The 26779-nt window shown below is 44.4% G+C and overlaps 1 protein-coding gene and 1 long non-coding RNA gene across 2 annotated transcripts in view; one reads left to right on the forward strand and one right to left on the reverse strand.

Annotated features, from left to right (window-relative positions):
- The window catches only part of LOC125695902 (uncharacterized), a 15494-nt gene extending 237 nt beyond the window's left edge, over positions 1-15257 (forward strand). The window contains exons 1-2 of the long non-coding RNA XR_007378084.1: positions 1-6973; positions 8325-15257. The exon at positions 1-6973 is cut by the window's left edge and continues 237 nt beyond it. This is a non-coding gene — a long non-coding RNA (uncharacterized LOC125695902). The remainder of the gene's footprint in view (positions 6974-8324) is intronic.
- A 1857-nt stretch (positions 15258-17114) lies between these two features.
- On the reverse strand, positions 17115-22241 carry EIF1B (eukaryotic translation initiation factor 1B). Its single transcript, XM_048950952.1, has 4 exons — positions 22088-22241; positions 20461-20624; positions 19677-19778; positions 17115-19084 (listed from the first exon to the last, which is right to left on the reverse strand). The coding sequence occupies exons 1-4, from the start codon at positions 22116-22118 to the stop codon at positions 19040-19042; spliced, it is 342 nt and encodes a 113-aa protein (XP_048806909.1). The 5' UTR covers positions 22119-22241; the 3' UTR covers positions 17115-19039.
- Positions 22242-26779: the final 4538 nt, after the last annotated feature.

A 26779-nucleotide genomic window follows, 5' to 3' on the forward strand; every position in this document is an offset into this window, starting at 1 on the left:
TGCCTCCTGAAAGTATAAAATGGCATTGAAACAGTTTTGGTTTTTGCTTGATTTGTCCAAAGAGTATTTAAGGAGAGGTTTCAAAATGCCAACAAAATCTAACAAATTCTAATATCACAACAGTGATGGGATGCCCTTTCAGTGGCATGGACCTAAAAGTGGTTGAACAGGTGGGAGAACCCCTGGGCAGTGAGGAAATTCTGGATAAAATATAATGCACGTTATGATTTAATGTCAGATATGGAGAATGTACCATACGGTATAATCCTGAGTGACTAGGAAAAGAAGCAAGTGCCTTCATTCTCTCACAGCACCAAGCTGTACATTTTCACAGTGGAATCAAATGAGGACTAAATGCAGAAGAAGCAGAGAAAAAATATTCAGGCAAATATTATTGACAAATGAACAGCTGATAAGAGGGTGATAGTCAATGTCCTTATTCCTGATGTGGATTATTTCGTCCAGGTTATGAAAAGCAGGTTAATATTTGATCTCATATCAATACATATTCCATATAAAGATTGTTCTGGAAAACATGTCTTGTCATGGCCGTGAACTTACTGTGATAGTTTACAGTAGAAATTGACTGGGAATCTGAAGAATTTCACTGCAATTAATTATGTGAATACACTGATAACCACTCCCTATTGTAGGTGTATTGTCAAAGGTGATGTTACTGGCAGGTATTTAAAATATGTGACTTATGAATTTAATATTATCTCTTCTGGACTCTGTTTTACCATTATGGTAACTGGATGGCATTGATTTTTTCCATCTCCTGCTGCTTATCTCAAGCTCTTTCATTTTGCTTGCCTTATTGATCTTCATGTTCCCTTCATACATCATCTCACCGGAAGCTGGTAATAAATCAATGATGTGCCTCTTAAATATATGCCCTACTGTAATCCTCTGGAAGAGTCACTCAGAGCTCTTGGTGGCTATTGGACACATTTAAATAAGAGAAAACGTCTTTACCTCATCTCTTACTCTTGGATGTGAGACCTGTACAGTAATTTTATTGAGCATATGTGTTTTAAATGACTGCCATAATGTGGACTTAAGAGGAAAACACTGAAGCAAACTAAAGAGATCTCAGTGTGAGTTTTATATCTTAAATAGTTCCATTTTTAGTGACTCATTTCCTAGTCTTCTGCCTGTAAGTTGCATGCTTTCTCGCAGTCCCTCTTCTTTCCTACATCCAGAAAGACTGAAAGCTTTTCAGGACATCCTTTCTTATTTCCTGCTTGCATTGCCCATAGCGTTTAGTTCTTAACAGAGTTTCATTAGCACAAAAGGGGAGCCTGAAAATAGGTATAGAAGTAGTAGCTGTGCAAAACAGTGCCAGGACATCTATGACTACAGATCATTATTTTTGCTTCGTGCAGTGGGTAACACTGATACTTAGTACCTAGCTCTTTCCCATACATGCACTTGCATTTATTCCAGTTGGCTTTCTGCAGTACATAGGGATATTGAAACAGTTTTCTGCCATACAGAGCTGAGTCTAGCTGGGAAAAGAAGACTTGTATTTATGTGCTTGAAACCAGAGTAATAACACAGGAAGATAATTCTCACTTTAAAGTGGGTGCTTGAGGAAAACATAGCAGTACAAACATAAATTCATCAGCACCTTGGTGACAGAAAACAATATGTTAAATTTGGGGACTTCTCCTAGATGTCAACCTGACAAGCTATGACGTTTCAGCTGAGCTGCAGGACATGTGCATGGCACAAACTAAATCAGATATAGCCATTGAGCACTATAACTACAGGGAAGAGCATCATGGTCTACATGCAATACCTTGTGAAACTCAGTGCTGAAGACCCAAGGTATTAAAATTCATTCAAAAATTCATTCATTCAAGGAGAGGGACTGAAAATGGGTAAACAAAACAATCAAAATCTTCTAAATATATATGCCTTCACAAGCCAATTAGACCAAGGAACAAACAAAAAAAACCACAAGACTTACCAGCATTGCAATTAAAGTGAGAGTAGACAACAGTTGGTTTTGCTAGCTCTGCTGCGGCTAAGTAAACAAATGATACTGAAACATTTGGGTTTTTTTTAATCTGCTCAGAAGCCCTTCTTCATGTGCAGGGCAGACCAGGAGACACATTTTCTGTCCTCATTTTTGAGTGCATTAGTTTTTCAAAGACTTGGTAAAGATTCGACTTGAGGGCCCTACAGCAATGCTTCTGGACTGCTATCAGCATACTACCCAATTGCTGGAGGAATCCAACAAGCACCTGCTTTATGCAGCACTACAGGGAGATTTCAAAGCCCCTCAAATTGCAGAGGAGCACCAGTAACCCTGCCCTGTAAGCCTGAGGATGTGCGTGAGCTACTCCTTGCGTCTGCAGCAAATGATCAGCAGCATTTGGTGACTACTTTAAACATCCACAGAGTCCTTCCATGTAGTTCTATTGAGCAGCGTAATTGAAATGATGTTGGTTGAGCACTTAGTGCCCGATGGTCTCTCAGGCAATCATAGGTGTGCTTACAATCTCTAGCCATGCAGTGTGCATCATGGTGCCTTGCTAGCAGTGGCAGTCCTAAGAGAAATTCCCCCCTTCTCAAACAGGTTTCCCCACTGAAGCCTGGCCAAATCTCATTTCTACTCAAACACAGCCCTGACAAGCACAGTTTTTCCTGCCTTCTAATGTCTATCCAAACTGTGTAATTTCTTGCTGCTACAGTATGATGGACTAATACCATTAGATCACAATTCTCTTTAAACTTCCTGGTGGCAACAGGACACCTGGTTCATGGCAAGGCCCCTGCCCTGGCACATGAGCTCACCAGTGAGTCCCACTCAGCTCTTTGAAGGTTATCCAGGAGCCCACGGGTCCCACAGCATCCCCTGTGACTGCTGGATAAGACTGCCTGGACAAAAGCACCAACCGGGGCTTGGGGGCACTTATTCTAATTGACCAGAAATGCTGATTGTATTATAATTAAATTGCAGTCTAATTTTACTTGGTAACAACAGATAGAACAAAAACAACAGAAATTAAGACACGGAGAATGGAAACTGCACTAAATTCTGGTAGGAGTATCAGGCCAGAATTAGGCTGGTTAGAGAAATGTTGCAGTATTAATATCACATTCAGCAGTAACTGTGGAAATGAATATTTGGAGATCTAAAACTGCCATAGTTTTGTTTTGTTTTGTTTTTCTTTCCCTAATGCTACATCTGTCCAGACATACTCTCAGACTCGTGGGCTTGGACAGGAAACAGAAGCCCTCCTTCTAATTGCCATTTTTTGACTGTCATATTGCTTCCCCATTGCCAGACCAGCTTTTCATTCAGCGTGCTGTAGAAAAAAGTCAGCTCATTGTGCAGATCAGTGATCAAAGGTGTTCATTGTGCAAGGCCTAGAACTAGGTCATTCAGTTCCCCAACAGATTTAATCATCTATCTCTTTTAGTGAACTCTGCAGGAAAGGTGGCTTGTTACATTTCTTGGGGATATAAATGAAAGCCCTCATTGCTTCAGTCTATGAAAGTCATGAGATAAAGTTTTGTTTAATGCTGGAAAGCCCATTCCTGGAGGTACCAGCTATCATGCCGTGTTTGCTCTAGAGCTCATGCTTACATGTAACAATTTACCTTTCTGAAAGCTGCTTCATGGGGAGAGCTGAAAATTGCTTAAACCATTCTTCATACACAACGCGGATGACAGACTGTAACAGCAGAGTTAGCATCACGAATATTCCCTTTTGATCTTTTCTTTCTACTACCTCCACCACTGCAAGCTTTAAAACACCCCAATTCCTGACACCATTCCCTCTGTGGCATTGCATTGGTGACATGACACCTACAGCTTTTACTTGAAAATAATCCTGGAGAGACAGCTTCATCTGCATTGGCCATTGCTGAGTTTACCCTGTGGTAAAATGTACACCCCTGCTTTCTTCCAGGATTTTAAGGGAAGGGTAGCTCAAAAGCACTCATCTTCCCATTGATGAAACACACCACTTCCAACAGCAACGCTGGAATTGCAACTATGCAGGGAATTGTGGCTTGACCTTCTCAGGAGAGCTAAAACCTAGTGAGGCTTTATTGCTCACCACCGAAAAGTAGCGTGGTTTGGAAATTAGCCTGCAGACTTTCCAAGATCACAACTGGCACCGCTGCTCTGAAAGCTGGGCTACAGGAGAGTGACTTGAATGGAGCTGTAGACTGAAAGCAGCAGGACACCACTATGAGACATTTGTTCTTTTCACTGACAAACCAACACGAGATTAATGTGCAGAGAGTTATTAATCCTCCTACAAACAGGTAATTTTTCAGTTCATTAAACATTATTGCTAAACTACCAGCAACTCTTCCTCCACTACTGACCCCTGAGAAGAGCAGCTCACAACTATATGGGAGCAGAAATAGATATTAAGCTGTTTCATCCAATGAAATGTTATAATGTGCAGGATTTGTTGTTGTTGCTGTTATGTGGTTTGTTTGATGGGGATGGACAGTGAAACTTGGTTTGTTTACATTGAGGTATTTCATCAGTGCTGAAGAGGTGTATTTATTCAGCTCAGGAAATATTTATTTCACACTTCCAGAACTTATACAAACAGCAGAGCTGACCGACCTCTTCCCCTCTCCTCCCTTCCATCACCTTCCTCAACTCTTGCCTTCCGGCAATATAAAAACACAACCCTGTGCCTCTCCACCTTACTCAGCTATTCCTTAGGAGAGGCCTCTGCAGAGCAGCTGGAACCACCCCTTTGCCTGAAGCCTGAATTTCAGCCCTGTGTGCAGGGGAACATCTCTGCACCCTGCCTGTGCTGCTAGTTGGGATGTGGAGAGTTGTGGTTTGAAGGATGTGCTGAAGGAAGAAGGTAACCAGATGAATAGTATATTTCGGTGGATCTTTTCTCACTCTGCCTTTGAAAAGCAAAAGAAAAAAAAAGACATATTCTTTCTGATAAGAAAAGAACAAGTTGAGGAGGAACACTTGGTTAAGAAATTATAGGAATCTTAGAAATCTGATAAAATGCAGAGATACCTCTGAAAACACTTTAGACCCTGCTAATCTGGGTTATTAAATTAATCTGGTTTTACGTGCAAGAGATATTTGCTCAAAAATCTCAAGAAATTATGACCTTCAGATCCAGTCCATGAATGCAATTTCAAGTCTCCAGAACAGCTATTAGTGTAGTAAAACCTCGTTTTTTCATCCAAACGAGTAACTGGTAGTCCAAATTTCTTTACTGAGTGATCAAAGATTCATTTTTAGCTAGGTCACATCCATAGTGTATGGGAAGTGCAGTCACGGCCTGAACCTCTGATTGACCACCTGAGGGGAGCAATGTGTCAGCCACAGGAGCACAGGTGAAGGCAATTCAGCTGTGCTGCCAGAAGTGGTGGAGCCTGGCTGCACTCCTCCTAGACCCATTTAAGAGCTGGCTACCAGTGGGGAAGGATCTCTTCTGGAGATTGCCTCTGCTGGAGTTTTGTGAGTGAGCCCAGGATAGGGGTAAACCTTCTATTTATTCTCTTTTGTTATCTTAGTCTGCTTTGCCTCTCATTTATTTTGTGATTATAACATCCTAAAATTCTTTGATTATACACGTAGTTACATAAAAGCAATGTCGTGGCCCTGAGAATAATAATGCAATGCAGTCAGCTCTGTTCTTCAGCTAGGAGCCCAGTAAAGAATCTACGTGCATTGAAGAACCACACTTCTCAGTGAATAACAAAATCTACTTGTTTTTGCAGTGTTAAAGTACTCACCTGTCTTCAGCAGTGAGAGAGGGAGTTTACACAAAATGCTTAGGCTGCTACACTAGCTGAAATTGAGCATACCCAGTGTGTAAAACGGCAGCACTTCCATTAAACTGACCTAGGCTGGCCTATGTAGCTCCCAATGGCTTTCCTGCTGATATCTAGGCTGATGTTCTCAGTCCATAAGTTTTATGACAAGTCCTTGCGTACAGAAGTGTGCACTGTAAGCATTTGAGTCATGCTTACAGATTTAATCTAGGCCGGGAATGAAATAAGTATGGACTACACAAATCCATCAACAAATTATTTGGCTTAAGATTCTGTATCTTGTAATCAATACATTCCAGAATTAAGTGACATGCCTGCAAGTCCTTGCTTCCAAGGGAACCTGTGTGCTTTCCAAACACTCAAGGCAGTTCCAGTCATTTGGTTTCCTGAAATAGAACTCGAGGAGAGGATTAGGAGAGCTTTGGACAAAGTATGGAAATATAATTAGGCATCTGCAGTCCCACAGCAATCAATAGGCACTCAGGCACCTGAGAGACTTGCTGGAGCCTGCCCTTAAGCACTACTGGCAGTTTCCAAAGGGCATCTAAGCAGCTGTTACCTGGCCTTACAGGTTGCATCCATTTCTAAGTTCACATCCAACAATAATGCCAAGGGGACTAATAATGCCAGTGGAAGGGGGCTATGTCCCGAATCAGGATTTTGCCTTTGCTCACCTTGCTACCTTTTACAGCACACTGGGAGGCAGGCAGGCCATCAAATACTGCAGTTCTGAAACTCAGTTCTTAAGCTCGCATCCAGCGCCTACTTTCACGATATTTGGAGAGGGGCAGGCACTAGCTTGTGATGTTGAATGGTGCCTAGTGCCGTGGGCTCCTAGTATTTTAACGAGCATGTTCATTCTGAATAAAAGTTACTCCTTTTCATTTTAGTGGTCTTGCAGAACTAAGTGTCCTTGAGCACGCAGCAAGCTACAATTGCCATACTTGAGAGTTGACGTTAACCAGAATGACCTGAACCGCTATAAGAGTTCAGCAGCCCCAAAAGAAAGACATCTCAACCAGAAGAGTAGGTCGGCTTTCCTCAACGCTAACATTTCAACAGAATCTGAAACTTTCCACAGGGGATCAGGAAGCCTTCAACACGTGAACTGAAGATGTTAAGCTACATTTTGGATTACAGCTTGTTCTACAGTGTGACTGCATGGGATGGCAGCAGAAAGGCAGCGCTAGAGGTAACCTATTCCATGTCTGCCAGCTGTGGTTTGAAATCTTAACAGTGGTGGCATCAGTTAGGTCCTTCAGCAGGTAAGACAGCTGGAGGGGAGTACATCATTCTGATGAAGCACTTCCAGGTCCCCAGTGTCTGAACCAACCAAATTTCTCTAGCCAGAATTGGAGAGGGACTGATGCCTTACCTTCTATCAGTGAGCCTTGGCTACACTTCTGTATCCAGAGTGGGTGGTCAGTGGCTCAATGTCAGGATGGAGATCAGTGATGAGTGGTGTCCTTCAGGAGTTTGTACAGGAACCGGTGCTCTTTAGCATCTTAATCAGTGACACGGACAGTGGAATCGAAGGCACCCTCAGCAAGTTTGCAGATGGTACCAAGCTGTGTGGTGAAGTTGACACACCTTGGAACAGAATGCTATTCAGAGAGACCTAGACAGGCTCGAGCAGTGGGCCCAGGAGAGCCTCATGAGGTTTAACAAATCTAAATGCAAGGTCTTGCACCTGCTTCGTGGCAACCTGACTATCAGTACCAGCAGGGGGATGTAAGGATGGAGCACAGCCCTGAGGAAAAGGACCTGGAAGTACTGGTGGATGAGAAACGGGATATGAGCCAACAATGTGGAAGAAGGACTCCTCAGGGCTGCTCATCTCTGTGGTCAGGTAGGGGCAGCCTCCTGGCTCGCCCTCAGGACAGACCTAGGGATTGTGATGCTGTGGGGGCCTGCAGAGCTCGGGGTCATTGCAGGGGCAAGACAGCTGTGAGAAGGGCTCTGGGCTGGAGTGGGGCCTCCTCTGCTGTGCTTCAGGAACCCCCACCTGCAGTGCTGCGTTCGGTTCAGGCCCCCCCCAGCATAAGGACTGGAGCAGTTGGAGGGGATACAGAGGAAGCCATGAAGGTGCTCGGAGGATGGAGTACTTCTCTTATGAATAAAGGCTGAGAGAGATGGGGCTGTTCTGTCTGGGGAAGAGAAGGCTCCAGGGAAACCTAATAGCACCCTGTGTTTATTTGCTGTAAGCAAATAAAGGCAGCCTGCAGGAAAGGTGGGAATAGTCTCTCTGTCAGGGAATGTAGTGCCAGCACAAGGGGTAGTGCTTTTAGACAGAAAAGAGGCGAGCATAGATTAGGTACCTGGAAGAAATACTTCACTATGAAGGTAGTGAGGCCCTGGCACAGCTGTCCACAGAAGCTGTGGGTGCCCCATCCCTGAAGGGCCAGTTTGGGTGGTGCCCTGGGCACCCTGATCCTGTTCTAATTGACTTTGCCTATGGCAGGGAGTTGGGAGTAGGGAATTTTTAAAGTGATTTCCAACCTAAGCTATTCTATGATTCTGCTTCCCTTTCTGCTGTTTTTCAGCGACCAGAGGTCAAAGGAATGAGACCTGCAGTGAGCAGTAGCTTTGTATCATACTGGAAGAGTCAAGGCACCATTTCCCTACTGCTGTAAAAACTGTAGTTTACACTCAACTGTAAACAAACAGCAGCACTGAGTGAAAGCTGGTTGGAAATAAGGCTTGACTAGGAAGTCTGATGCATGTGTTCAGGTTGGATATCAGGAAAAAATTCTCAGAGTGCTGAGGTACTGGAACAAGCTGCCCAGGGAAATGGTGGAGTCACTGTCACTGGAGGTGTTCAAGAAACATGAAGATGTGGCACCGAGGGACGTGGTTTAGTGGCATGGTGGGGATGGGTTGATGGTTAGACTAGATGATCTCAGTAGTCTTTTCCAGGCTTAATGATTCTGTGATTCTATGTGCCTGCACAGCCCAGAAAGCCAACTGTATCTTGGGCTTCACTCAAAGAAGTGTGGCCAGCAGGGTGAGAAAAGTGACCCCGCCCCTCTGCTCTGCTGTTGGAGAGGCCTCATCTGGAGCACTGTGTCCAGATGTCGAGTCCTCAGTACAGGAGAGACATGGATCTATTGGTGCATCCAGAGGAAGGCCACAAAAATGATCCAAAGAATGGAACACCTCCCCTATGAGAACAGGCTGAGAGAGCTGGGGCTGTTGAGCCTGGAGAAAGCTCTAGGGAGACCCGAGAATGACTTTTCAGTCACTATAAAACAGGGCTACAAGAAAGAAGGAGACAGATTCTTTAGCAGAGTCTGTTGCGACCAGACAAAGGAAAATTGTTATAAACAAAAAGAAGGGAGATATAAGGAAGATGTTTTTTATGATAGGGGCATTGAGGCAGAGGAACGGGATGCCCAGAGGGGTGGTGAGTGCCCGGCCTTGGAGACATTGAGGATCAGGCTGGAGGGGGCTCTGAGCAATGTGGTCTAGCTGTAGGTATCCCTATTCACTGCAGGGGAGTTGGACTAAATGGCCTTTAAGGGTCCCTTCCAACTCAAACGATTCTATGATCCCATATACCAACTGCTGCAAAGAAAGAAAGGAGATGTCTGTTCCTCCTCAGGTTCCCACTTGCAGGACCTCAGCTCAAGGCAGGTACAAGTCAGAGAAGGTGCATCAGAGAAAGGCACCCTTTCTGAGACCAGTATTTTCAACTTACAGGTGGGAATTTTAATTCTGTGTTTCATGCTGACATTCAAACACTTAACAAGGAAAATAAAATACTTTTCTCCCAAACAATTCGCTTCTGCTTTCACATATAATTTCATGGTGCAACAATAGGGTACAAACAGAAGGGAAGACACATGAAAAATATACGAACAAACTAGTTCAGCCTTGGAAGTAATAAAAGCAGAGTGCATCTTTGCTGTAAACCACATCCACTCTGCAGTTTTGTGAGCTTCATGGCTTTTCAGAGAGGCAGAGCTGGTGCCATGCAGGCAGACACAGGACAATCTTCCCTGTGCTTTTGAGCAGTGTGTGCTGGAAGCTCAGGTCCTAGGAAGCTGGAAATCAGACCGTGAACAGATAGATGAGCAGCTTTCCTCCCATGGCCCACATTAAGATGAGGAAAACAGAAGCTTGAAGTTCTAACAGTGCAATACCAACGTAATTTGTCATTTTTGTTTCTCATAGCTATGGGGTACCTGCCCTATAGGAACATGGTTGTAACTGAAAGAAATGCGCCATCATGGATAACAAGCAGCTGAGGATTTTCAAACGTTTGCTAACTCATCTATCAACCTGATAACAAACACCTTCCCATTGTTTTCACACACACAAAAAAAACCAACCCAAACCAGAAAGTTTTCACTGCAGCTTATTGAATTTAAAATTGAGCATGGACTCAGCACAACCAAAAGAAAGGGAGACTAACAAATACCTTCAGCAAGGAACACGAACTTCATTTTGAGTTAGTCTGATAGCTGCCAGGATATGTTTTTGCCTGAGGATCCCAAAATATAGGTGGGTCTTCTGTATCAATCCAGAAGGATTCACATCTCCTCACCCTCCAAAACTAGGTCTTGGTGACATAAACGTACCTGATTTTATGGAACAGTGCTAGTTGAAATAAGCTAGAAAATCACAGTGTGCCCCACCACCAGACCAGAGAGCATCACTGAACCCAGCTTTTATAAGCTAAGAGAGTCCATGAGCATCTGAAATTCCTGAGCAGGAAGGGTCAGCATTCCTGCTTTTTCTAGAAAAAAAATCAAACGAGTCATAGAAGCATCCATACATAATTTTAAGAAAACAGGCTTTAAATTACTGACAGAGTTATCTGGAGACATAACTTTGCACATGTCTGTGCTATATTCTGGTGTGGCACGTATTGCAATTGCATGCCCAGTGATTGGAACCAGGCTCACCTGGTACAAGTCATCTACCCATTTGATAGAATTGGCCATGGAGTTTCAGAAAGTCAGATTTCATGGACACGATGTACTTTGGAATCTTGTAATCGTGTAATGCTTCACGCCTCAAAAAAAGAAAAAGCTAATATACAAAAGGGAAGCTTCGGTTGCACAAAGTACCATTTATTCACCTGAATCATCCAAAGGCCAAGGGAAAGACTGCTACTGACTCATAGCAGCTACTGAATCAAGTGTTGAGTTAGAAATCACTCATTTCAGCTTAGGAAAAAACACAAGCTTCCTAGAAGATCACATGGTGATGAAGTTTTATCCTTTCATAGCCAAAGCCATAGGAGCACTGTACCAACTCAGAGTGTTTTTCTTTTCTATGACAGCTTTAATAAAAGCCAGTTACAGTTCTGATGTTACAGATTTTTTAAAGTCTTTTTCAAATTCTTGTTTAATTTGTATCCACAGAAATCCAAAGCATCTTGACTGCTCAAGGATTCCATCTCTAATGGGCTGCTCCAACTCATACATCCATGGCAGATGAGTGAGCCCCCAGGCATTATCCATGACCAGGTCCACCCAGATATCTGTAAGGGCCCAGGCAGCCTGGGGTGGCACAGGAGAGGACTTTAGCCATACAAACTTCTGACCCATAGCAGGACCACTACTGGCAGCTCTCATTGTTTTGCCTGCTTCTGCAGCACTGGTTCCTTCCAGCACTATCCTGCAGACATCAGGGCCTGGCATGCAGTCACTCCCATTTTCCCCTACACACACATACACACACACACGTTTCTCTTCTTCGCCTCAGTCTAGCAGAACCATTCTCAACAACCAATGTTTCTCTGAGCCTGCAAACACAAAAGAACAGTGGACAAGAACCAACTCCTTCCCCCCAAAAGCAAATCACTTCCCATCAATTTCCCTCCCAGAACTGTCAGAGATGGTAGAAACTAGAGATGGAAAACGTCTGTCTCTTTCTGTGGCCCCTTGCCATTACCTGACTTAGCTTGTTACAAAGACATTGTGGTCACTGTCATTGTGGCCTCTAGCAGTGAACTTTTCTCCTCTCTAAGGTGGAGCACCAGGACCGCCCTGCGCAAGAGGCTGTGGTGAGCATGCACTGAGCTATGCTGTGTTGGCATAGGGAAGCCATAGGGTACCAGCCATGGGGAAGGGGTACATCTAAGGACAGATCTCTGTCAGGTAGAAGAAATTTCTTTTAGGGTACAACTTCGCACAGGTTATGAGTTGCACAATCAATCACCTGGGAATTTTACCACAATTTCCCTCTCTGCATTCCCTGGTTTATTGTCACGCTCAGCATGTACTGTCTTCCATTGCCATCTAGGGATACAGACTGGAAACAGCAAGCAAACATTTACATAAGCTTTATTTAAAACCTATTTCAAGCTGATAAAATAGGTTGGTTTGACAGAGGCTGGTTATTTAGTTGCTTTTGGGGAAGAAAAAAATACTTTAAAATCCTTTCTCCGTGATCTCACAATAACTGTGTGTTACTGATCACTTCAATCCCACTTATCACACACAAAGGATGGTAGACAGGTAAGCACACACCACAGCAGTCAGCTCACACCTCTGCATTGCAGGACACTGCTTCAAACCTGGCAGCTGTAAATCCAAGCACTTTTGCACTTCTTTCTTAAGCAAAAGCTTTCTGAATGCACACAGGTTTTGGCTGTTACAAGCCCAGTTTTGAAACTGTTTGTATAGCCTACCATCAAAGGCCCACTTTTGAAAATAAAAACCCAGTGGATGCTTTGCCAGTATCAGCACTATAAGATGTAATCTGGAAAGTACTGTCCATCCAATTTAAACAATTTTAGGACAATTTCTCTTGATGCATGCTTGGACTGGAAAAAAGTCAATCCCCTTTCTTCCTAGATCACTAAACTAGACCAGAGGCATAAACTGCAACTGATGCAGCTTTCAGCAGCTGTATTGTTCCCATCACAAAGCTGTGCTGCTGGATAAGCAGAGCTGGGCAGCTCAACCTAAGCAGCATCATGCTTGCCAAAAGCTCACACAGTCCATGCTGTGTCTTACTGCAAGGGGATCTGTAAGAAAGCACTGCTTAGGGGATGGATTTAGAGCACTGAGCTAAACACAAGAACTCTTCTGGGCAAGAAATGCCTGTTACATAATGTAAGAGAGGCTATGTTAATAGTTGGCTTATAGAAACATAGCCCCACAAGTCAAGCACTTGAAGATTATCACGTTGCCTCTTTGAATTCAATTGTTTCCCCCAAGCTCCCCTTTTAAAACATTCTTAATGCCTTCCTTCTAAAAAAAATGAGTATTAGCAGTCCAAAATCAATTTAGCTGCTCACATACCAATCAGAGATCAGACATCATCTCTTGTGATTTAGGTGAGCTGGGAGTCTACTGAGTAAATGGAGCGAATGTCATAGCCTAGACAATTTCAAATATCACATCACCTTTTTTTTTGCTTAACACCCTGTAGAGCCTTGAGACAGCCATGTAAAAGTGGTACTGCCATTTTAAGCAACCAACTGAGCAAGTTTCCTTTGCATTTCCACTGCTGCACTGTCATCTAGCAGCAGGCAACTGCTAGCAACAGGGTGCTTTCATTTTGTGTATAAAATACTGTCCTCAGATGCTGACTTGTTCTCAGCCAGCCTTGCCCATTTCCAGTCTCGCAGGGCTTTTTTCCTCCACTGCAAATTTCCATAGTGGACTACTGGCAAATTCCCTCGTTCAGAGGGAACTGTCCTGAAGTTGTCAGGAGGTCTTATCAGGCAGATGAAAGATAACTGAAGGACTATAACACACCAACACCAAGCATCCAGCTCCATCAGATCACAAACCTTAAACAGCACGTTCTGTTAGTTTAGATTTATTGCTGGAGATGCAGCTGCGTACCAAACTGTCTGCTATAAACACCAGCTAAGAAATGGAAACCACACAGCTGCTCCTGCACAGTGCAAGGCAAGTGCCAGCAGATGTATTGGCTTCAGGTGGGGTGACACAAAGGGCTCTGCACTGCACAGAGGTACAGATACCTCCTTCCTCCTTGCCCCCTGAAGAAACACGTGCTGTTGCATTATGCACTTCCTTCCAGTGTTACTGAACAATGATCTGGTTTCACTGCGACTTTGTTCTAAGAATGAAACAAGTTACAGACCCCATGAGATGCCCCTTCCCTCATCCCAGTGTCCTGCAGAAGCAGCTTAGCAATCTACACAAGACAAGCAAGGGTGGTTGAGGATTCCAGTGCTCAGCTGCTTTCAAATAAAGCACTATTCACTGTGTTCCACTGCAGGACAATCAGGAAATATCTTCATGCCACTGCAAAATCATACCTAAGGGAAAGGTGGGTAAGGAAGGAAAATACTCTTTTTAGTATTCCCTGTAATTTTTTTTCATACAGAAATCTCACTCGTTCTCTTGAATAACTCATGGCTCATTTTACAAGTTACTGCTGGACAAAGGAACCCAGACACTGGTTTTGTTCTGCATCTTGAAATCCCAATCCGTGCTTTGAGTTACAGGTGCTGTAGGTCTGACAAGTGTTTGCAGAGCTATCTTTTCCACCAGTGTTAACAAGCACAGGTGTGTCAATACTACTGATGCACGCTGATGCAGCCCATCAATCATCAGGAAATAAGCCCCTCACTGTAGATGTATTAAGCAGCTAAGGGTGCTTCCTCTACAACAGGGGCTGCCCTTAGTTGATTTTTCTAGCAGGACTCTTTGGAATAGGCCATTTTTAACCTTCCTCACTGCAGAACTACTCTCTGGTTCTACATCATTGTATTTGACATTTGCTAGGTCCATCTAAATGAGCACCCTCCTAGTTCACATCATGGACAGCTACCAAAACATCTGCAGTGCCACCTCTCACGGAGTCAGCAGCTCCATCATGACACCAAGAGTTGTCTGTCAGTACTGTAGGAACAGTGCTGTTCCCATACCTAATTTGATAGGGACCACAAACAGCTACAGATGAATCCCATTTTCAAGCAGCGCAGCCATTCTACCTGCAACCACATCCACAGAATTCAGAATACTCTAACCGAAGTTTTGACATAATGCACAGATTAAAGTGGTGGGGTTTTTTCACCTGTATAATCAAAGATGGCTTAAAATATGGGGGAAAAAAAATAATTATATACACAAGTACTACTATCTGACCCCAAATTCAGTTCTGAAATGTGATGTTACATTTCACAGACGTCACGTTCTAAAATAGCTAAGACCAAACTTGTGCACATATTAGTGGCTTCTTAAAACACTGCTTAGTCAAGAAATTGGATGGTCTTCTACCTAAAATTTCAGATCTCAAGGCAATAGTCATTGTCTTGTTTTAGAGCTACGATCATCCCAGAACAACTCTCAATACTTTGATGTCAGTTAACATGACTTACAGCAGATATTTAGAAGTGGAAATGGAACACTCCTTGAAGACATCAGCTCTGTTACAAGAGGATGACATACACTACATTAAATGGCACTTCTATCTTCCACCAAAAAAAAGGAAAACCAATCCTTTCTTACTAGTATTAAAATTCCATTTGCTTTGGAAAAGAAAAATACATAAAACAACATTGGTACATTTTATTTCAAAAGACTGTTGTCTCTGCTCTCTAGCAGTACTTTAATACAGGTTACGACTTGTCCAAATAATTATCAAACGGCCTGTCACATTCTTTAACTTTATAAATACTAGTCTCATACATATATTCACATAGTAAGAGAGAAGGCTGAGCCAAATTAAACAAGGGTGTCAATGAAAACTCCATACCCTGCAGCCTTCCAGGAGGATTAAGAACTGCTGACTGGAACTCAAAGTACCTGTCCTGTACTGTAGGATTAGATCAGCACTGTAACAGGGCAGCACATGAGATCTTAGCAGACTACAAGCAGGACTTGTGTTACAGCAGGGGGCACTGCCTCACCCCTGCTTACTGGTGGTTTGTGAACACATTACGCACCTATAAGGCACCAGTGTAGTGATTACAGTCAGGATGGCAGAAGAGGATAAAGGCAGAACTCTGCTTAGTTTTCAGATATGTAAGATAAGCTCCCAACAACAGCTCACAAGTTTTATGATGCATTAGAGTTTAGATGCATTTAGAACCTTAAATGCCAAGCCCTCGAGGAAATTCTATTAAGTGTTTTAAAAAATACACACAAATAGCAGTGCTAGAAGTCAGCTCCAGGAAAAGCTAAACTAATTATGTCAGACTAAAGAGACAAGCTTATTCCCTAAGGTTTTGTGTTGTTTTCCCCCTCCAAATCATCATCCAGAACAGAACACTTCATTTAGGCTGTACAAAGATCACACTGCAGGAAAGGAGACGTTAAGCAATGCCATTGTGCACACGGTATTCACTGGTTCAATTTGTTCACTCCTTTTCAAAGGAGTTTGCTTGGGAAAGTTAGTGCTCATCTGCCCATTGCTGTGCTCGTCACAACTGTCTCTGAAACAAAGACTTGGCAGATCACACGGGCAGGTCAAGTGCCTGATAATTGACAGAGAATGGAAAGCTTACAGACTTAAACCACTATCTTCTACAAATACTGACTGCTACCAGAGTTTGGGAAGCAATGCTCTCCTTCAACAGATGTATGCTCTGAACAGCCAATTCCAGCAATCTATATCTATACATATATCTGTTATGTCTATCTCTTTATCTATACAACAGCTTACTCCAGCTTACTGGCCAGCTATAATAGCCTAATATACCCATACACAGCAAGGCTACGAAAGAGCAGTTCCTGCAGCCAACTCCAGCTAGCAGCTAAACCTCTGTATCTCTAAGGAGGCAACCCTGGAGATACAGAGTGTAGAGGCTTTACAATATTCCAACAGAAGAAAACACCACTATCTGCTGTCTGAGCTTGCACAGCCTCAGTCCCTGTAGGTTGAGAAGTGTTTTCTAGCTCCCTTTTCCTGCCTCAGTAATTACAAGCAACATCCTATTTTCTAATTTATCTTGGGACAAAGTTTGAAAACTGGCTTCACTGAGGAACAAGGTGGAACAGCATAACCCTAAATAGCTTTTTTCTGTAGTCTCATGTTCTTCAGCTTTCTTGGAACAAGGGTCTGTATTTCAAGTCTGCGTTTTGACAGACATTTCAATACAACAGAACATGAAATTGTGGAAGCCTTTTCTCTGGAAGAAACCATGTCTGTAACATGGTTAGCTACAATCTCATCATGACACCAGTTTTAAACACAGTTCAAGGATAAATTCCTACATTCTTTCTAGCAAGACAAATTTTTGCTTGCTGCAACAACAAATCCCATCAATTTGAATTTAAAAGGTACTACTTATTCCCTCTCATTTTCTTCAAAAGTCAAAGCACAAGCAGCTCCACCAGTACAGCATAAAAATCAAGCCACCTATCAACTCAAGACTCCTCCTTTCAGAAAGCACTCTTAAATGAAGGGAACAAAATAAAGTTTCTTATTTATTTCAAGTAGAATGACTACAGAGAAATGACTCAGCTTAGGTAATGAAAGTTAACAGAACAGCATTTGAAATGAAGACTGACTCAGTAACACATGAGACTTGCTAATCATTTGTTAATCTCCAATTCAAAAACCCACTACAAGTACTCATGTAGTATCAGTGAAACAGACGACTATCCTGTTTCCCCGCTCCCCGCATTGGGCAACAGAACAAGCTTTGAAATAAAACATCTTTTTCCAGTATTTGATCAAATGAAGATCATTAAGTGCTACACACACCAGAGGATTAATCACCTGTGAATCAGGACTTGGTAAACTCGGGGAACAATGACTTTATCTCACTAATGTGCAAGACTAGCATAATAGTTGTCAGTCTTTGGATTTTAGTTCCATGTGTTGATATTCTGTTTACAGGAGGCTTCTCCTCCTCATCCTAAGCACATGACACTTGAAGGGTACTCTCTCTTCTGGGACACCCTTCTGGAGCAGAAAGGCCTGAAGAATGCATGGAAATTGAGAGACAGAAGAGTGGATTCTTACAATTCTCTAAACCACAGAGTACAGAAATGTCATATGGATGCTCCACAGTGCTCCCCCAGTTGTTGTTAGTGGCATAAAAGTTCTTACCTGAACTCCAGAATCTAAAAATGTTCTAGCAGGTTGCAACTGAGCACTTGTCTAGAAAGGCAAGCCTCTGAATGTGAAGAGTACAGCTACATGTGGTAATAAACAGGAAAATTTCTCACATTCTTGATGTCTGCTTTGGCAATCCATTTTTTTTCCCCCCACGTTCACCAGATGAAGTCATTTCATTCCATTAAGAGACGTGCCTTGCACTCAAAACACTAAATACCTACAGCTAACTAAAACTAGATGAGGAGCTTGGTAGGAAAGAACCCCACCTCTATTGTAACACTGGATAAAGCCTAAATCAGCTTTCTCTAGTAACACACAAACCCCAGAACAAGATCCTCCATATTAAAATTTTTCACACCAGAAAAAAAGCTTAGTGAAGAGCCTGTTCCTTTCCTCGCTTCTGCAGCTAACACTACCAGCTAATAGAAGTACTCTGCCAGCCAACATTAAATGTTCAGTCGTTGCAGAATCCAACCCTGTACTGTTCCCCTTCACTCTGACAGAAGAGATGAAAGTCAAACGGTTTGGGAGAAGCATTCAAGACCCTGATGTTTAATATACTCTCAGTAATAGCAGCTTTAAGTAGATGAACTTATGTTAGCCCTACTATGCTTAACACCATTACTACATTCTGCAGTAAATTTTGGAGAGAAGATTCAGCTACTTAACAAAGAACATCTTATCATGCTGCTATTAAGATACACCTACATAAAAGACTTAAGCTCTAGTCTTACAGCTACAGCATAAGATTGCATCAAGCTAATCTACTGATTCATCAGCTAATACTTCGTGTAGATTTGCCATTTTTTCTCAGTAAGCAGTGAGCTATACTTGCCACAAAACACTTCAGCCACTCTGTAGTAAGGCTGCTGCACTAGTTTAAACCTTAAGCTAAAGCATTTCAGATATCCCAGAAAATACATGAATCAACTTTTATTTTTTAAGCAACACCACACACTATTTTAATACAACCCACACAGTTAAGTCAGGTGAAAAACAGTCAACTGAACAATCATCACTAAAACATTTCCATTGGAAATGTGCTGAAGTTCACAAGCGTCTTCATTACCACCTTACTGGAGTTTTCTTATGTGTTTCTAGTCTACACACCACATGTTTCACACAGTCATGCAAATCTGAAACCAATTCAGAATGGTGACATAATAGGGAAGTCCATTCACTGCAAAGATACATTTTTCACAGAAGAGCCAGGCTGGGTAGGACCAAACACTGAAGGATTCTTCATGGGAGTAGGGGTGGGTTAGAAACCATGAACCTTCAGTTGTTCTTCCTTGACAATGCCAATCTACAGGAGAAAAGCAACAAACTTCAGTACAGCTTCCACATGGAAGATACTGTGGTATTAAGTCACTGCAATCTTCTACTTTGATTAAAGAAACTGAAATACAGTATAAACTCAAGAAAGCAGTGTTCTGTTTTCTAGACTATTTCTGGGCCACAGAGAAGAATTTACTACACCAAAAATAAAATCCTGTCAGATGCTGGATTCTTCTGTAGTCCTAGCACTTGGTCTTCAATGGTTTAGAATCCCTGTGCATCATGATTTACATCAGCAAAACGGTGGCGACAGCTTCCTCTACAGAAGCACCAGTTTTAAAGTTATGGTTTGCATCAAGCACTTGATTTACAAATGAAGTTGAGCTGCACTGCCAGAAAACAAAAAGTGTGTTGTGTTGTAGCAGGGTAAATGCACTCCAAAGCAACATTTTCGCTCAAGGTCTACTAATCCTGCAAATGTCATTCTACTTTCTGGGTACAAGTATAAAGGAACTATCATAGACATATTTAACTGCTTAATTAGCATCAGTGTCATCCATTACACTATTACCTGCAGACAGGTTTAGAATACTGCTAGGTATTTATCAGTAGTTCCTCACCTCCAAGAGGAACTGGCAGATGTTCTTCCTCTGGTCACCTTGAAGCTGGATAACTTCACCGTATTCAGGATGCTCAATCACAGTACCATTACAAGCAAATTTCTAGAGAGAGAGATTTGTATTGTAAGACATCTAACGTGCATTTTGATTTTGCTTAGTAAGACTTTTCAGGAGAATTTTATCCCCAAAGCTGCTCACTAAGTTCCACTGCCAAGCTCAGCAAAGGCTAGATGTACTCTAAGCTCATTCTGAAAGCAAATCGAATGTGTCTGATATATACAGAGAGAAAAAGCAAGCTGCTGAAATTCAAGTAAAGAGAGGATTAGCTCCCATCCTAAAGGAACTGGCCAATGCAAACTACAAGAACAAAAAACAAAAGGCCTAAAGTACTCTTCCAGCTCTGCACTATTAAAAATATAAGTATTGTTACCCTAGAAAAACTCAAGGGCTCTACTTCAATGGTAACCCAACTCTGGCAGAAGCAGGAATGCAGATATAATTTATCTGCAATTGATCTTATTCTTTACATCAACAATGCCCAAACATTTGTGAAATTTAAATGAACAATTCAGAATATGCTGAATTTTATTCATAGGAAAGAAACATTTAGCTTCTTAGCAAAAAGCAAGCATCACTGGACACCAATGGAACTTTTGAGACAGATAGGAGAAGGGAATCTCAAGTGATGTCCACTACAAGGAATGATATAAAACAAATGTTTGGTTACTTAACATTAATAGCTAACATAACTCTTTCATCTTTATTCTTAAATCAACAATTTCACCTTTTTGAAGGCTTTCACAAGTTTCTTCTTGTCATAGTCATCTGCAATTCCCTGAACGGTGGTTAGAGTCTTTCTTCCGTTTCGCTGTTGGATCCTTATATGAATGTAATCCTCAGTCCCTGCCGGGAGTAAGTCGTCACCCTTTGTAGCATCAGCAAAGGGGTCTGCAAGAAGAAAAACATCCATCTAAATCCCATGGAAGAAAAAAAGAACAAGCTTAAAACCCAACAATTCCTCACCTCACGTCTTTTTTTAAGGGTAATGTAGCTCTTTTTCTCTCCTGTTTCAAAATCTGTTAACAACAAACTTTCTAGAGCTCTATTAAGTCTCACCTGGCTTACTCACAGCGCTCTTTAATACCTGTCTGGATGTAACACTTTTCAGCCACAGTCCTATTTTACTGCACTATTTTATTTACTGTAAACTGTAAATTGTGAAGCTCCTCACCTCAAATGAAGAATCCCATACAGCATGGGCTTTTAAAAGCACGTTTCAGACAGTCATTAAGTACTTCAAGGGGAAAAAAAAAGTTTGTAAGGTGGTCATATTTCTGTTAATCAGGTTAACTGATTAAGTACAGAAAAATAGAACAACAACTGAACGAACACACCTTTACAAGTTCAAAACGTAAACTGTATGCCATGACAACTACATTACCAGCCTTTTCAGTCACAGACATAATTCCTAGCTTTTAATGTAAACCATAGCAACAGACACTATGAGATACCAGATGCAGTCTCTGAACCAACCTCTCAACATTAGGTAAGAATTATAACAAGGTTATTTAGGCTTTAAATGCAGCAATGCCAGCTCTGAAGTACTTCCAAGCTTAAATGTACCTAACACTGGTGAAACAGGCATTTCAGAAGAAAGGTTTCCAGTTAATGAAATCATACAATCATTATAATAAGAAAAGACCTCTAAGATCACCTAGTCCAACCACTGACCGACCATGCTCACTGACCATGTCCCTCAGTGCCACATCCACTCGGTTCTTGGACACCTCCAGGGATGGTGTCTGCACCACCTCCCTCGGCAGCCTGTGCCACTGCCTCACTGCTCTTTCTGGTAAGAGTTTTTTGCTACTATCCCGAACATCCCCTGGTACAACTTCAGGCCGTTCCCTCTCACCCTATTTCTTGTTAGGTAGGAAAAGAGGCCGACCCCCACCTCACCACAACCTCCTTTCAGGTGATCGTAGAGAGCAATCGGGTCTCCCTTGAGCCTCCTCTTCTCCAGACTGAACAATCCCAGCTCCCTCAGCCGCTTCAGTCCCTCACAGCTCCGCTGCCCTTCTCTAGACACGCTCCAGGGCCTCTGCGTCCTTTAGTGAAGGCCCCAAAACTGAACGCAGTATTCCAGGTGCGGCCTCATCAGCGCCGTGGGACAATGCCCTCCGCGCTTCCAGCTAGTTATTTCTGATACAAGCCAGCGAGCAGCTGGACGCCCTCGCTTCTGTTGCCCCATGTTGGTGCACAAGGCCAGGCAGCCCGAGGCGGCCTCAGACCGCAGCGCTGGGAAATGGCGCTGCACGAGGGGCTCCGGCGGCTCGACACCGACCGGGGCTCGCTTGGGGCCAGCTCCGCGGCTACCCGGGACGGGGAGGGGGCGGCCAGCGGGCTCTTACCGAAGGATTGGAGGTTCTGGATAGATGACATGCGATTCTGCGGCGAGAGGCTGGCGCAGCGGGGAAAGGCCGCGGCTGGCTCCGCTCGGGTCACGTCTGCGGCTCCGCAATGCCGGCGGGGGCGGGGAGTGGGGAGGGGAGGGAGCGGGGAGGGTGGGGAAAGAGCGAGGGGTGGGATAACGAGAGCGCAAGGAGGCGGACGAACCTGCGAGGGGAGCAAAAAGAGAAAGGAATGAGAGGGGGAGCGAACGCCGGCGGAAAACAGCGCTCGGAGCCCCCGCGGCACGCCGCCCCGCATTACCGCTAACAAGCAGCGGCCTCCGTTTCCCCTCACAAAATGGCGGATCTCCCGCGCCGCGCTCCTGAGCGCCCCCGCCGGCCCCGCGCTGCCTCACGGGAACTCGAGTTCTCCCCACCCCGCCGCTGAAGGCCGCGCGGCGCCGTTCCGCGCCGAAGGACTACAGTACCCAGCGTGCACCGCGCCGCCGCTGGGGGAGCAGATGGCTGCTGGGCCCGCAGCCTCGGCTTTGGGGCGTTTTATTGAAAGAGCAATATTAAAAACTATTTAAAAATATTGAAAATATTGAAAAGGGCAGTTGATCTAAAGAAGTAAGTTGTAGCATATCCTTAGAAATAGCTGATGTGAAAAGCAGAAATACCATATAGATATTAGTTACATATTTTTGAAACATGGTTACGGAATTATGTGACAAATTCTTTCTCACAAAGCTGCCATAGACTTTAAATGTTCTAAACATTTACGTTGTTCATTAGGCCAGCAGGAGTGAAATACATTTAATGTTAGGATGCCATAGGCAGGCTCCAAGATACTCCCCTCTATCCTCCTTCCAAGCTTATCTCTATGCAAGGACAGATGGATGATCGGAACAACGACCCAGTGTAAAGGGCACAAATGCTAGGGGGTAATTAAACAATTAAGAGGTTGTGTTTATGTTCATGTTGTAAAGCAGGCATGAAAGTTATGAGCAGATGTTAAGAAAGCGATTGTTAGAAGGCAATTAACCAATTAAGATATTTGTGTTTGGGTGGCAAGGATTTGTGTTTACTTGGTATTTGCATGATTAGTGAAACATGGTGAAAGAGTGTAATGTAAACCTGCAGTACTCAGCCAATGAGGACCAAGGGGAGAAAGAGATAAGAGTCGAGCAGTAGGGGATAAAAGATGAAACTGTTTTCTGTGAGCTCCTGCTTGCAGGAGGCTCAACACGGCAATTGTGCATAATATCTCCTTTATCAGAGATACAATCCTGGAAAATTATTTGGATATTTCCAACACCTCCATCAGGAAACCCTGCTGGAATAACTACTCTCCAGCATACCTTCAGCAGTTACTGTGACTGACCAGGTCTGATCCTCCTTGTTGCCTCCCTTATCATTTGTTGGTCAAGACTGTGATGCCATATGCTCTTAATTATGACTTTCTCCTTTCCCTACTATTTTTTTTTCCTTATTCTCCACTAGAAATGTCCTTGATCAGAGAGCCTTACAGAAATGAGAAGTTATGATTCCTATACATACTTCTGGGGCATAAATTTAAGCTAAATCCATTGTGGATTTCTTGCTTGCTAAGCCCATCTGATTTTGTCTTTACATTTGATACTAGAAAATGCATTTGTCTATGCAGGTAAATAAAAGGAATACTTTCCTACATGACGCTGCGCAGCCAAGTTAGACGAGTTCAAAAAAGACTGAGTTTCCATATTATCTCCAGCTTTTGGGGGAAATGTTGCCTTTGTGTTAAGTTCAGCCAATCTCTTTATGGTCTGGACTGTACTACAAGAGAGACTTGTGTAGAATTAGTTAAATGAGAGGCTTACCACACCAATACTTTCTTTTTACTCTCTGTCTCCTTGCTTTTTCCCCCATTTTTCTAGCAGTGATTCTTTTTTAAGTTTCTGATTTGAAAGATGAAACAGTAAAAGCCCTGTGATTTTCAAGATGGCTGGAGCACATTGGTAGGCAGGAGCTGATCTGCACAACCTTTTTGTGCTGGCTTTATCTTTCTTTCTGCAATGTTGATGTCTGTGATCCGTAAGGACAACACAGAATAAATTGTACAAACATGACGGCCTGGTGGTGATGGTTGGCTGAGGGGCAGGATGCAGCACTGCGCGCGTGGATCGCCAGCTCCGTTTGGAGTGAAACCGAGACTTTGCGGACTAATCTTTTCTACCTTTATTTTTAAAGATGCTGCTAGCGCCGCTGATGGCACAGCCTCTTGCAGGGCTGCTCTGGGTCGTCGTCACTGTCAGCCCTTCTCTTAGGGGCTGCTGGGCGCCGACAGGGGAGCGGCGAGGAGCTGAAGAGCTGCTGTGCCCCACTCTGTCTGCTCGTGGTTCCCTCAGGCTGTGAGCAGTGGGGCAGTGACTGGGGCAGCCATGAAGGACAGCCTGCGGTGCGCTGGGCAGGTCCTGCGTGTTGGGACTGGTGGGCCGTGAGCTGAGGGTCGCTCGTAGGGAGGCTGTGGGGCTCGGAGCGGCCACAGGGATGTCCTGCTGCTCCCAAGGCCTCGTTGGCACCTTGGAGGCCCAGCTGACTGAGGGCCTCCTCGCCACAGTGGCACACAATGGTGTCCATGAGTCTCTGGATGAGGGCCTCTGCTCTGTCCTCCAGGACAGGCCACACCTCCTGCACCAGGGCCTGGCTGTCCAGCCCGACCTTGCACAGAGCATTCAGGATGATGCTCTCGGTTGGCAGCGTCGGCCACCACTGTGCCCCAAAGATGGCTGTCAGCGCTTGCCGCAGCCAGGGCAGCACAGGGTCCAGGATCTGCTGGTGCTGCCTGAACAGAGCTGCCCAGACCTCAGGCAGGAGACCTCCCACTGTAGGCTCATCCTCTGCCTCCTCAGCCTGCAGCTCCTCTGCTTCCTCAGCTTCCTGGTCGTCTGCTTCATCAGCTTGCAGCTGCTCTGTCTCCTCTGCCTCCCCTTCATCTGACTCTTCGGCCCGCTGCTCTTCCTCCTCCATTGCCCGCTGCTCTTCCTCCTCCATTGCCCACTGCTCATCCTCCTCCTCTGCCCACTGCTCCACTGCTTCCTCAGCCCCCTCTTCATCTGCCTCCTGAGCATCCTGCTCTTCTGCCTCCTCACTCTCCTGCTCCTCTGGCAGCGGCAGAAAGGGCAGAGGGGATGGCAAAGGGGACAGTGAAGGAGATGGCAAAGAGCTGTGGGGGCTGTAGGCAGGAGCAATGCCTGCCTGGAAGCTGGCAGGTTCAGGCTGTGCTGGGGGCTGGATAACGAAATCCAGGTCATCGTTATCGTCCCACTCAGCAACCTTGATGACAGTCATGACCGTCCTGCAGAGCGGGCAGCTGTTCCTCTGCTTGGCCCACTGCAGGATGCAGGCCAGGCAGAACTCGTGGCGGCAAGGTACCACATAGGCCACGTCCTTTTGCTCGTCACGGCAGATGGGACACATCCATGCCTGCTCAGCTGCCATGATGTTCACGCTGTGGCCTGCTGGGGACTGAAGGCGAGGATCGGCTCCCCCGTCACCAGCACCACAGTGATGAAAGTTGCGCACTGCAAGAAGGGAGAGAGGCCACAGTCAATCGCTGTCCCAGGGTCAGGCAGAGGAAATATGCCAGTCCCTGGGCAGGAAACCCTCCTGGTCCCATGCCTGCGCCGCCCACACCCCTCAGGGTCAGGCTTCGGCCCTGGCAGCTCCCCACATCCACCCAGCTCACCCCATTTCCACCCAGCTCACCTCTGCTGCTACGCGTGCACCTCGTGGGACCCCGGCTGCCTGAGCCAGACAGGCCAGGGAAATGCAGGTGATGGCTGTAGGGATGGGCACTGAGAGCCGCTGCCCGCAGTCCCCAAAGCACAACCCAACACCCAAACCAAACGCTCGTTCCACCTCCAAGCCTCGCACACACGCTCGACAGGAGTCCAGGCACGAACAAACTGGACCAGGCTCTGCCCACGCCCAAAGGTTCTCAGTGAGGCTGATGTGGTCACAGTCCTTCTCTTGAACGTGTCATCGCCTGTTGCTCTGTGATGTTACCACTGTCCCTGTGCCCACGCTGCACTTTGTGTCTGGACACTGTAAAACTCCTCTATAAGTCAGGAATTCTTGTGCAGCCACTGCTGTGGCCATAGTTCTGTGACTGTCATGATGCCAAAGGTTTCCAGCTGCACTTTGCTGTAGAAGATTGCACAGAAAAACAAAAAATAGTAGCAGTTAAAATAGGTCTAAAACCCGTGTGGAACCCAGATTTGTTGTTGGTTTGGGTTCAATTTTAGATTATGTCCAATTGTTGGAGAGCCCAGGCTGGAGTTAATCTCAGTCACTGATATCTACTAGACATCAGTACTCAAAGAATGGATTGGGAGTGATACTCCTGCCATTACATGACTAATGGATAACCTGGCAACTGTTGTTCAGGAAAAGATGATCATGTGAGTCGTTTAAGGTTATTTATGACTGGATCAGCTCCAAGGATGAAATCCGGGGATTCATTGGCTTGCAGATGAAAAATAGAATAGAATGCAGGCAAAAAGTACACTTTTGTGCAAAATGCCATGCTAATTCAGAACGCAGCAGTAACTCCCCAGATAGGTCAGAATGCTGGAATGAAGCACTGCATGCTTCAAGACAGGCCAAACTATTTCCAACCTCCATTTCCTTTCTTGAACTGTAATCTTCCCTGCTCCTACTGCATGAGTGTCT

Source organism: Lagopus muta, chromosome 7, assembly GCF_023343835.1.
Source record: "Lagopus muta isolate bLagMut1 chromosome 7, bLagMut1 primary, whole genome shotgun sequence".
Lineage (NCBI taxonomy): Eukaryota > Metazoa > Chordata > Aves > Galliformes > Phasianidae > Lagopus > Lagopus muta.

Coding starts and splice junctions, on each gene's coding strand:
- EIF1B (XM_048950952.1), bottom strand. CDS start 22,118: ATGTCATCTATCCAGAACCTCCAATCCTTCG. Junction 20,625..22,087: donor CCAGAACCTCCAATCCTTCG/GTAAGAGCCCGC, acceptor TTCTTCTTGCAG/ACCCCTTTGCTGATGCTACA. Junction 19,085..19,676: donor TCTGCCAGTTCCTCTTGGAG/GTGAGGAACTAC, acceptor TTTCTCCTGTAG/ATTGGCATTGTCAAGGAAGA.